At 34.1% G+C, this 12,586-nt stretch overlaps 1 protein-coding gene across 1 annotated transcript in view; it reads left to right on the forward strand.

Annotated features, from left to right (window-relative positions):
• The window catches only part of LOC147718849 (uncharacterized), a 58,170-nt gene extending 52,125 nt beyond the window's left edge, over nucleotides 1–6,045 (forward strand). Inside the window, exons 3-4 of the mRNA XM_086967250.1 lie at nucleotides 3,512–3,609; nucleotides 4,627–6,045. Of these exons, the coding sequence (XP_086823376.1) occupies nucleotides 3,512–3,609; nucleotides 4,627–6,045 (1,517 nt within the window). The remainder of the gene's footprint in view (nucleotides 1–3,511; nucleotides 3,610–4,626) is intronic.
• The last annotated feature ends 6,541 nt before the right edge of the window (nucleotides 6,046–12,586 follow it).

The following is a 12,586-nucleotide window of genomic DNA, read 5'->3' on the forward strand; positions in this document are numbered from 1 at the left end:
GCCAAAAAAATGATACATTTTCTAAGCATTAAACGCCTTTTCTACTTGTTTTCTTCACAGCCAACCAGAAAGCACTCCAAGGCACAGATCAGCAAAAAGCCAGCCAATAGCAAAACTATTTGGAACAGTTTTTCAAAAAGAATCTTTCAAAACACAAGGTAATTTTCATAAATAAACACATCTAAGTATCATATTTCAGAGCAAATAAAAATCAATCTAAAAAGCATTTTAAGTGCAGAATCTTAAGTAGTAAAATGAATCAATTACTATCTCAACTCTGTGAAAATGCAAGAGTAGTAAAAGTGCGGGATAGTGTCCTATTGCTAGTTACTATTCTAACTCCAGGTAAGTGCATAATCAGAGAAAGTGCTGGTTAGTGAAAAAGTACCAATTACTATTCGTACTCTGTGAAAGTGCATGAGTAGGGAAAGTGCGGGATAGTGTCCAAGTGCCATTTACTATTCTAACTCCAGGTAAGTGCATAATCAGAGAAAGTACTGGTTAGTGAAAAAGTGCCAATTACTATTTCTACTCTGTGAAAGTGCATGAGTAGAAAAGTGCTGGATAGTGTCCAAGTGCCATTTACTATTCTAACTCCAAGTAAGTGCATATTCTGAGAAAGTGCTGGTTAGTTTAAAAAAGCCAATCACTATTACGAGACCATGAAAGTGCATGAGAAGAGAAAGTGCTAGATAGTTTCCTTTTGCAACTTACTATTCTAACTCCAGGTAAGTGCCTATTCAGAGAAAGTGCTGGATAGTGAAAATGTACCACTTACTATTCCTACTCTGTGCAAGTGCATGAGTAGGGAAAGTGCTGGATAGTGTTAAAGTGCCTCTTACTATTCATACTCCACATCATTGCATATGGAAACAAAGTGCAGTATAATAATAACATGTACCATATTTCTAAACATCCTTCAAGGTAAATGATTTTCCCCCACATATATACAGAGCACCCAAAAAAATGATACACTTTCTAAGCATTGAACACCTTTTCTACTTGTTTTCTTCACAGCCAACCAGAAAGCACTACAAGGCACAGATCAGTAAAAAGCCAGGCAATACCAAAACTATTTTGAACAGTTTTTCAAAAAGAACCCTTCAAAACACAAGGTAATTTTCATAAATAAACACATCTAAGTATCATATTTCAGAGCAATTAATAATCAATGTAAAAAGCATTATAAGTGCAGAATCATAAGTAGTAAAATGAATCAATTACTATCTCAACTCTGTGAAAGTGCAAGAGTAGTAAAAGTACGGGATAGTGTCCTATTGCTAGTTACTATTCTAACTCCAGGTAAGTGCATAATCAGAGAAAGTGCTGGTTAGTGAAAAAGTGCCAATTACTATTTCTACTCTGTGAAAGTGCATGAGTAGGGAAAGTGCGGGATAGTGTCCAAGTGCCATTTACTATTTTAACTCCAAGTAAGTGCATATTTTGAGCAAGTGCTGGTTAGTGAAAAAGTGCCAATTACTATTTCTACTCTGTGAAAGTGCATGAGTAGAAAAGTGCTGGATAGTGTCCAAGTGCCATTTACTATTCTAACTCCAGGTAACTGGCTAATTAGAGAAAGTGCTGGATAATGAAAATGTACCACTTACTATTCCTACTCTGTACAAGTGCATGAGAAGGGAAAGTGCTGGATAGTGTTAAAGTGCCTCTTACAATTCAAACTGCACATCATTGCATATTGAAAGAAAGAACAGTATAATAATAACATGTGCCATATTTATAAACATGCTTAAAGGTAAATGCTTTTCCTCCACATATATATAGAGCAGGCAAAAAAATTATACATTTTCTAAGCATTGAACGCCTTTTCTACTTGTTTTCTTCACAGCCAACCAGAAAGCACTCCAAGGCACAGATCAGCAAAAAGCCAGCCAATACCAAAACTATTTTGAACAGTTTTTCAAAAAGAACCTTCCAAAACACAAGGTAATTTTCATTAATAAACACATCTAAGTATCATATTTCAGAGCAATTAAAAATAAATGTAAAACGCATTATAAGTGCAGAATCATAAGTAGTAAAATGAATCAATTTCTATCTCAACTTTGTGAAAGTGCAAGAGTAGTAAAAGTGCGGGATACTGTCCAAGTGCCATTTACTATTCTAACTTCAAGTAAGTGCATATTCAGAAAAAGTGTTGGTTAGTGAAAAAGTGCCAATTACTATTCCTACTCTGTGAAAGTGCATGAGTAGGGAAAGTGCGGGATAGTGTCCAAGTGCCATTTACTATTCTAACTTCAGGTAAGTGCATAATCAGAGTAAGAGCTGGTTAGTGAAAAAGTGCCAATTACTATTTCTACTCTAAGAAAGTGCATGAGTAGAAAAGTGCTGGATAGTGTCCAAGTGCCATTTACTATTCTAACTCCAGGTAAGTGCATAATCAGAGAAAGTGCAGGTTAGTGAAAAAGTGCCACTTACTATTCCTACTCTGTGCAAGTGCATGAGAAGGGAAAGTGCTGGATAGTGTTAAAGTGCCTCTTACAATTCAAACTGCACATCATTGCATATTGAAAGAAAGAGTAGTATAATAATAACATGTGCCAAATTTATAAACATGCTTAAAGGTAAATGCTTTTCCCCCACATATATATAGAGCACCCAAAAAAAAGTGATACATTTTCTAAGCATTGAACGCCTTTTCTACTTGTTTTCTTCACAGCCAACCAGAAACCACTCCAAGGCACAGATCAGCAAAAAGCCAGCCAATACCAAAACTATTTTGAACAGTTTTTCAAAAAGAACCTTCCAAAACACAAGGTAATTTTCATACATAAAAATATCTAAGTATCATATTTCAGAGCAATTAATAATCAATGTAAAAAGCATTATAAGTGCAGAATCATAAGTAGTAAAATGAATCAAATACTATCTCAAGTCTGTGAAAGTGCAAGAGTAGAAAAAGTGCGGGATAGTGTCCTATTGCTAGTTACTATTCTAACTCCAGGTAACTGCATATTGAGAGAAAGTGCTGGTTAGTGAGAAAGTGCCAATTACTATTTCTACTCTGTGAAAGTGCATGAGTAGGGAAAGTGCGGGATAGTGTCCAAGTGCCATTTACTATTCTAAATCCAAGTAAGTGCATATTTTGAGAAAGTGCTGGTTAGTTTAAAAAAAGCCAATCACTATTACAAGACCATGAAAGTGCATAAGTAGAGAAAGTGCTGGTTAGTTTCCTATTGCAACTTACTATTCAAACTCCAGGTAAGTGGCTAATCAAAGAAAGTGCTGGATAGTGAAAATGTACCACTTACTATTCCAACTCTGTGCAAGTGCATGAAAAGGAAAAGTGCTGGATAGTGTTAAAGTGCCTCTTACAATTCAAACTCCACATCATTGCATATTGAAAGAAAGAGCAGTATAATAATGTCATGTGCCATATTTATAAACATGCTTAAAGGTAAATGCTTTTCCCCCACATATATATATAGAGCACCCCAAAAAAATGATAGATTTTCTAAACATTGAACAACTTCTCTACTTATTTTCTTCACAGCCAACCAGAAAGCACTCCAAGGCACAGATCAGCAAAAAGCCAGCAAATACCAAAACTTTTTTGAACAGTTTTTGAAACAGAACCTTCCAAAACACAAGGTAATTTTCAGAAACAAACACATCTAAGTATCATATTTCAGAGCAATTAATAATCAATGTAAAAAGCATTATAAGTGCAGAATCATAAGTAGTAAAATGAATCAATTACTATCCCAACTCTGTGAAAGTGCAAAAGTAGAAAAAGTGCGGGATAGTGTCCAAGTGCCATTTACTATTCTAACTCCAAGTAAGTGCATAATCAGAGAAAGTGTGGGTTAGTGAAAAAGTGCCAATTACTATTTCTACTCTGTGAAAGTGCATGTGTAGAGAAAGTGCGGGATAGTGTCCAAGTGCCATTTACTATTCTAACTCCAGGTAAGTGCATAATCAGAGAAAGTGCTGGTCAGTGAGAAAGTGCCAATTACTATTTCTTCTCTGTGAAAGTGCATGAGTAGGGAAAGTGCGGGATAGTGTCCAAGTGCCATTTACTATTCTAACTCCAGGTAAGTGCATAATCAGAGAAAGTGCAGGTTAGTGAAAAAGTGCCAATTACTATTCCTACTCTGTGAAAGTGCATGAGTAGGGAAAGTGCTGGATAGTGTCCAAGTGCCATTTACTATTCTAACTCCAAGTAAGTGCATATTTAGAGAAAGTGCTGGTTAGTTTAAAAAAAGCCAATCACTATTACAAGACCATGAAAGTGCATGAGTAGAGAAAGTGCTGGATAGTTTTCTATTGCAACTTACTATTAAAACTCCAGGTAAGTGGCTAATTAGAGAAAGTGCTGGTTTGTGAAAATGTACCACTTACTATTCCTACTCTGTGCAAGTGCATGAGTAGGGAAAGTGCTGGATAGTGTTAAAATGCCTCTTACTATTCAAACTCCACATCATTGCATATTTTAAGAAATTGCAGTATAATAATAACATTTGCCATATTTCTAAACAACCTTAAAACTAAATAAAATTAACATCTGCATAAAAAGCAAATATATATTTCAAAATATGTGTAATTAAGAAAATTCAAAAATGTGTGTATCATCATTTTAATATAATTTACATTTCCATTTTTCAACAGGAAATGGCAAGCCAAACTACTGCAACTTACACCAAATCTCGAAAAGGGAACAGACTACTTAAACATTGTGGGTATGTATACTGTAATGAGAGGCTAAGTGAACCAAGGAGACATTGGAGGTGTGTACAATATTATACAGCCCATTGCAGCGGCAGAGCGGTTACTGTTGGTGAGATTGTGGTAAGAACCACAGAACATAACCACTCTGCCTCTGCAATGGAGATTGAAATACGCGATACCATCAATGAAATGAAAGATATTGCATGCACCTCCAATCAAACTCCTGGTCAAATTTTGAGAGAGGTTGCACAACATGTCCCTGGACATGTTGCTTGTAATATGCCAACAATCCCAAATTTGCGTAGAATAATTCAAAGAAAAAAGCAGGCAAGTAACACACAAACTGTTACTCCTCAAACTTTTGCTGACATTGTAATTCCTCATGATTTAACTCTTTCTTTCTCTAATGAACCTTTTCTACTGTATGATAACCAAAACCCTCTCAAACGCATGTTAATATTTAGCACTCCCCGTAACCTTTTTAAATTAGAAAATACAGAAATTTGGATGATGGATGGGACGTTTAAAAGTACACCCCATCCATTCACCCAAATTTACAGTATTCATGCTCAAATTAATAATAATGTAGTTCCTTTAGTATACAGTTTACTACCAGATAAGCAATCTGCAACCTATACTGAGTTCTTATCAGTAATTAAAGAAAAAACTTCTGGAAAAAGTCCTAGGAAAATCATATTAGATTTTGAATTGACAATGATGAATGTCATCAACAAATTGTACGCGGATACCCAAATTCAGGGATGTTTTTTTCATTTTTCCCAGGCATATTGGCGTAAACTTCAAAAAACATCCCTGGTTGCAGATTACTCGTCTGATAGTAAATTACAAGTAGAACTAAAAAAATTAACTGCACTTTGTTTTGTACCACCTGATAGTGTAGATGACTACTACACAGCAATTTCAGAGTCAGAATATTTTGTAGAAAATGAGGAAAAATTGGCACCCATTTTAAATTATTTCGAAGACACATGGATTGGACGTCTAGGCAGGTCGGGTCGCAGGAGGAAGCCACGTTACCATGTGGAGTGGTGGAATTGCTACTCAACCTGCTTAGAAGGTGGTGCAAAAACAAATAATGCCATAGAGGGATGGCATAACTCCTTCAGTCACACGATTGGCAAACACCATCCTAATTTCTACTCTTTCCTGAAAACTTTGAAGAAGGAGCAAAGTTTTCAAGAAATGAGACTTGCTCAGGCATTGTCAGGTATTCTAAACCCACGTCCTTCAAGGCAAACAAAGGAAATGTCTGAGAGACTATTGGGTATACTACAACAATTTTCGTTGTGTGTGGCTTTGGACTACCTAGAGAATGTTGCTAATATTTTACATTTTTAACTTTTTTTTCTCTAACTTACTTTCCTGCTTTGCCCTAAATTATTTTTTAAATTTTTTAATTCATTTGACATTTTTTAAAACATTTTTTAAATTATTACTTGTCGGGTTCCCTTACCTTTTTTACAATTTTTTTTTCAAACGACACCTGTTAAAAATAAGAAAAATTTCTTTTCTTATCTCTTTCATAAGAACAAAACCCTAACATAATAGTTTTTATAAATCTTTTTCAAAACTAAAATGGAAATAATTTTCATTCCATTTATTTTAAATGTTGTCAACATTTTGAACGTTCAAAGAAAATATATGCTATACAAAAAGACACCCCTTTATTTGAGAAAAGTGATGCTGGCTTGTGAAAAATTATATTAGTAAACTGGTACTAATATCGAAAAATATATCTGTTTATTTTTTATATTTTCAAAAATTTCTGTGCTATTTCAAACAGAAAAAGTTTTTTAAAAGCTAAGATACTTTTTATTCTAAGCTTAAATTTAAAGCTTTTTTGTTTGTTTTTAACAAATCTTCCCAAAAAAATATGACCTTGTGTAACTATTAAATTACGTAAAATGTCATTTTTTATTTCACAACAACCTAACTGCAGTATTTCTTGCTAACTAAACAACCTAACTGCAGTATTTCTCACTAACTAAAAAAATCTAATTGGCATTTTTACGAAATAATAATTACTACTTGCAATGAAAAATCATCTTTTTTCCAATATGTAAACAATTTCTTTCTTAAATTACGGACCTCGATATCAACTCTCTCAAACAAAACGTAAACATGAAAATGTAACCATATCAATCAATTGAGAACATTTTTCTAAATTCTCTAAAAAACAAAAAACGAAACCTTGCATGGTTTTTGAAAAACGAACTCTCTTTTAAATCCAAAGAAACCAGTTTTCTCTAATACATAACAAGCCAAATGCAATCAGTTTTCCCATAAATTATTTCTAACCTTTCCTATCTGTGTTCGTCTAATGAAAAGAATCCAAACATATCTACAACTACACAAAACATATTACGTTCAAAATGTATACAATATATATCATCACTATATGTTTACCAACATATTTACCATTTATTTTTCCCGTAAAATAACCCGACGATGGCATATAACAGTGAAATGTTCGGCGACATGTTGAAATATAATCAAAACAACTATTAGTTTAATAAGCAACCTCTACTTAACCTCTCATTACATTATACATATCTTTTTAACTATGTTTTAGTGTAAAATAAGTTTGAAAAGTTTCCTACCTTTAGCGCAGATCAGCATCCTGCTACTTCCAGCAATCGGAAAATCCAAGATGGCGGCTTCCGTCGACGTTAACGTGAAGACGTCATCCAAAAACATCAAAATAGAAAATGGACAATTACATTAAAATGTATCATATGTTTATATTAATTCCTAAATCTTTAATTTGTTAATAAAAAAAATCATAAAAATGTTTGCAATTGAAATAAAAATATATATATTTTTTTTACATTTATTAACATCAATAAACAAAATTTAAATCGAACTAAATGTGGTTTCTACTTTTATTATTTTTATTTTTAACGTTATTAATTAAAATAAAGTCATCAAAAATTATGTTTTTTATCACTTACCATTTGTCTACACTTATTTCCTTCTTCTCCCTCCTGCATCAGTTGTTTTAAAAGCATACCAAACTGTCCCGTGGATCGCATTGAAGACGTCATCGAAATAAATAAAGGACAAAACGCTTCATTGAAATCAATACAAAAGCGTGGGAAAAAGTATAAATATGAATCTAAAAATGATTAAAAAAGTATTGTTATTAGATAAAAAATATAATAAACAAAAAAGAATATTTTATTGATTTAATTATTACAAATGTAACATTCTACAAAAATTAATTCTATTTTTAAGTAAAAACCAGAGTATTAATACTTGATTTTTTAATCTTCTTTACTTTTTAATTTTATTTAATATTTAATTTAAACTACCAAAAAATAATATAATAACAAACATGATATTTATGTTGCAAAAAATACCTGAGTATTAATACTTAATTTTTAATAAATAATTTCCTGAATATTAATACTTCCTACATGTTTAAAAAGACTAATAAACTAAATAAATATATATATATATATATATATATATCTAAAACAAATAATATAATTATAAAAAATATATTTATCTTAATACCCCCATAAAAATTATTATTAAAAAATTATTACTAAATAAATAATAATTAAATAAAATTAATATATAAATAGCTATATATCTGAAATACCCAAAATGTTCTAATAATCACTAACTATTAAAATTATTTTTATATTATATATAAAATGTAATTAATTTTAGAAACAATAAAAAATTATTACTAAATAAATAATAACTTAAATAAATTAATATATAAAAATCTTCGAATAATCACTAACTATTATAATTATTTTTTATTATATATAAAATTTATTTATTTTTAAAAACAATAAAAAAGTATTACTAAATAAATAATAATTAAATAAAATTAAAATATAAATAACTATGTATCTAAATACCCAAAATAAATTAGAAAAAATAAAATACAATGTAAATACATGCGTTGTAATAGCATTAGCGTTGTAACACCATGCGTTGTAAAAACATGCGTTGTAATAGAAATTACGTTGTAATACCTGCGTTGTAATAGCACTACGTTGTAATAGTTGCGTTGTAATGGATGTTCCCCATTAGTGATATATCCTGATTAGGAATTACTTCTTTTACTTTTGTCTCCTCTTTTTTTCATTTGTTATAATATGAACTCGTGCCAAATTGTACTCGATGTATCTTATTTTTTTGATTTTGTACTTGGATATGTTAATCTCCTTGACTTGCTTGTCAAATAAAATAATAAAAAAAAGGAAAGCCATTTGCAACTGATTTTTTTTGTGATGCAGCTGTTTAGCGGATCGCTACTTATTGTGACCCTATTTTTCCACTCTCCTTTATAGACTATAATTGCAACTCGCAAACCTTTTGTTCAAAGCCCTCACAATTAGTGAGTTGCAAAATGGCCCTTTGCACATACAATTTACTATCAAATCATTTAAGGTGATAACTGTCTGCAGATTATAAACCGTGGCCCAGAATTTATCATGATTTTTCACAATGGCTGTGTGTGATTGAGAGGAGGATGGAAATACATTCTGCTCTGCAGATGAGGATACGGAGACAGGAGAGGATTTTCAAAGTCAGGCTGATCATTTTCCATCACACTGACGTACGATTTTGACAAATGTAGGCTAAGTAGCGCTGTAAAACTAAAAATATTTGCACTTCTAAAGCCACTTGTAGAAAACAGAAAAACCACCACTGGGTCTGGGCTCCCAATGGCACAGCTTGCCACAAGCTTAAAATGAACAAAAATAGGTGCAAATGCCGCTAACTCATGGATATGACAACTATTTGGTCAAAACATACAGGTAAGATGGTATGTTTGATGGTTTTTAATCCAATTCCTTTATTTCTTTCTTATTTTGGATTTTTTCACTTTTGTTTAAGTGTATGATTTATCAGATTATTATACAAATGTTAAAACCTGGTGTACACAACACAAAATGTGATATTCAATATATCAAAACAACTCTCCTATTTACAAAGATTTACATTCTATTGTACATTCATCCACACTCATTCATCAATCATACCAGTACAAACAACACAAAGAGACATCAATGGTACAGTGTATGCTGGAATCTCAGTATTCACAACAAAAAGCCAATAAGTGTTTTGAAACAGAAACATATATATACACAATTTTGATTTTTCTTCAATTACTAATTTGTAATTTTGGCTTGTAACATAGAGTCTTCGCGTTTCAAACTCGTGTTATTTGCGAGTTCTCATCAGGACCAATATCTGTAATGGAAGCACAAAAGGTTGCTTTTAGGTTTTTTGGGTAACTGCCTCTACGCTACCTCTCCCCAAAACTACAAGTTTCCACACCTACCTCGCGCTCATCAGAGTATTACTGGAAATGTCCACGAAGTCACGAGCTACAAAAAATGCAAAAATGCAAAAAACCATAATCAGCAACTAACTTGATCTTAACCACATCCTCAAACATTCATGCCAGTTTACACTCACTTACTTGTTTGTTTTTTTAGCCCGATTAAAGCTGCCTGACTCCCAGCGTTCTAAAAAACAAGGCGAGCAAAAGGAGCAGCTCAATTAATTTCTTGGTCCTGTTCCTATCAGCTATATGGCTCGTTGTGGGGTGTTTGCAACACAGAGCTTACCTGGAGAGGGGAATCAGGCGCATTGTGTACGCTGTCAACGAATTTCCGTGTTTGGTTCTGTAAACAAGCGGGAGACTCAAAGTTAGAAAATTACATCCCATCCGATTTTCGGAGCATTACTGGCAAAGCGCGTTCGTTTCTTCAAACGGAATTCGCTGTGGCTGTTGAGTCTTTGTTCTAACAGCTTCGAAATGCTTTCCTACTCGCATTCACTTCCTGGTCCGCATAGAATCATGGGAAGTGAGTACGGAAACGTTCCGATATTTATGTGATGATTATAAATGGCTGAACGAGTGTTTTCTTTCAAATTCAAGCTTTATTTGTTTATGTTTGTCCATTAAATTATATTGATCGCATTTGTTGATGAAAAAAGATTAATTTAAATACTGTAATAGCCACAGTATTCAGTTCAGTTCTTTTATTTGTTTCGAAGGTTGAAAACCATCATGAAAATACATAGTAATAATAATACATAATCTCAAAAAAAAAACATTCTGAACAACATGACATTTTTTAAAAAGAGCATCAAGTTAAAAAGGGTTTTTGTGAATAGTAGAACCAAAGTGCAAATATGATACAAGACTCCATATAACATTTTAGGTACCTCCCAATCCCACCAATTTCATCAGCCCCTTGTGTTTCTCAATTTAAAAGCAATTTTAAGAAAACTTATGATAGCAAATAGAGTCCGCATTTCAGTGGCTCTTTGCAAAAACAGTAAAGCAGATTTGGCATGGATAATATTTGAATCCTTTAAAACACCCACTAAGAATCTTTGACGCGGTGTTTTATAAAAAGAGCACAATAATACAAAATGAAGGGTGTCCTGCGGAGACCTATTGTCGCAGCTGCAGGCACCCTTCTGCTCAATTGTTTGAGTGAACCCTGATGGATAAGCTAAAATATGATGCAACAAATTGAGCCTAAAACGAGTCATTAAAAACCTCTCGTGTTGACTGTACATTAAAAAGAGGTACGGTTCCATGCCTGCTTGATTAGATACAAGCGAATGAGCAACTGCCGAGGGTTTAGTAGAGTCAAGCTCCCTCCTCCTACCATCAAAATTTTCCAACAATTGCCTTTGTACAGAGTGTCTGGAGTATATGTCCACCATGGAGGGGTCCAAAAATAGCCTTTGTTCGTCAATATCCCCCAAAGTATCTTTAACATATTTCAGCCAGGGGATTTGAAGGCATTTCTCTTTCATGAGGCAATCCCGGATGATCTGTCTGGATAATTCCGCTTTGGGGTTTGACCAAATTTTGAGCCAGGCCAGTATAGGTCTCAGCCTAATCAAGTCGGCTATATATGTGGTTCCCAGCTCTTCGTGTGTTATTGCTGCGGGGATGCTCAGCGGAAGTTTTAGCAATTTTTTTAGGAATTTATCTTCCTCTCTTTGTATTGGTTGTGCATCTCTGAAACCCCACACTTCAGCTCCGTAGATGGTCTTTGAGATGCTGACTGATCTATACAAAGTCATCACCTGCTCTGGGGACCAACGTCCCATTCGACGGGCGAAATTTAGTATAGCTCCATTAGCTGAGACTAGTCTCCTCGCCCTCTCCTCTATCAGAGGGGCGAACTTTAACTTCTCATCGAATAAAAGGCCCAAATATGGAAATGTTTTGACAATGTCCAAGACATGATCCCCCAGTTTAAATACAAATTTCTTCTGTGGTTTCTTCCCCACTATCATGATGAAAGATTTTGTCATATTGACGGAGAGGTCCAATTTCCTCATGAAATCAGAGAAACCATTGATTAAGAGCTGCAGGCCAACAGCCGTTCGTGCTAGGAGGACCGCGTCATCGGCGTACAAAAGTACTGGCAGATGACACAAGCCCACCTTTGGGCAGTCAGTTCCCAGTGCTATCAGGGCGCTCTCCAGGCCATTTATATAAAGGGAGAACAGGAATGGCGCCAAGATACACCCCTGCCTCACCCCGCCCGAGCACGGGAAGGGATCAGTACTCACCCCCCCCGCACTGTAGCGGACCTTGGCAGTGGTGTTCCAGTGAAGCTCCCTCAAGATGTTAATACGATCCGGATCAATTCCCAGGTTAAACATGAGTGACCATAGTTTGGCTCTGTTAACATTATCGAAAGCCGCTGCTAAGTCCATGAACCCCATGTATATTGTGCCATCAGTCGCCTTGGTGTACTTAGCGGTAAGAAGGTATAGGTTAAGGCATTGGTCACCAGTTGACCTGCCTGTTCTGAACCCATACTGGGTGTCCACCAAGATGTTGTGGGTGTCAGTCCATTCTATTAGGCGGTTGAGAAGT

This window comes from Lissotriton vulgaris, chromosome 4_1, assembly GCF_964263255.1.
Source record: "Lissotriton vulgaris chromosome 4_1, aLisVul1.2, whole genome shotgun sequence".
NCBI lineage: Eukaryota > Metazoa > Chordata > Amphibia > Caudata > Salamandridae > Lissotriton > Lissotriton vulgaris.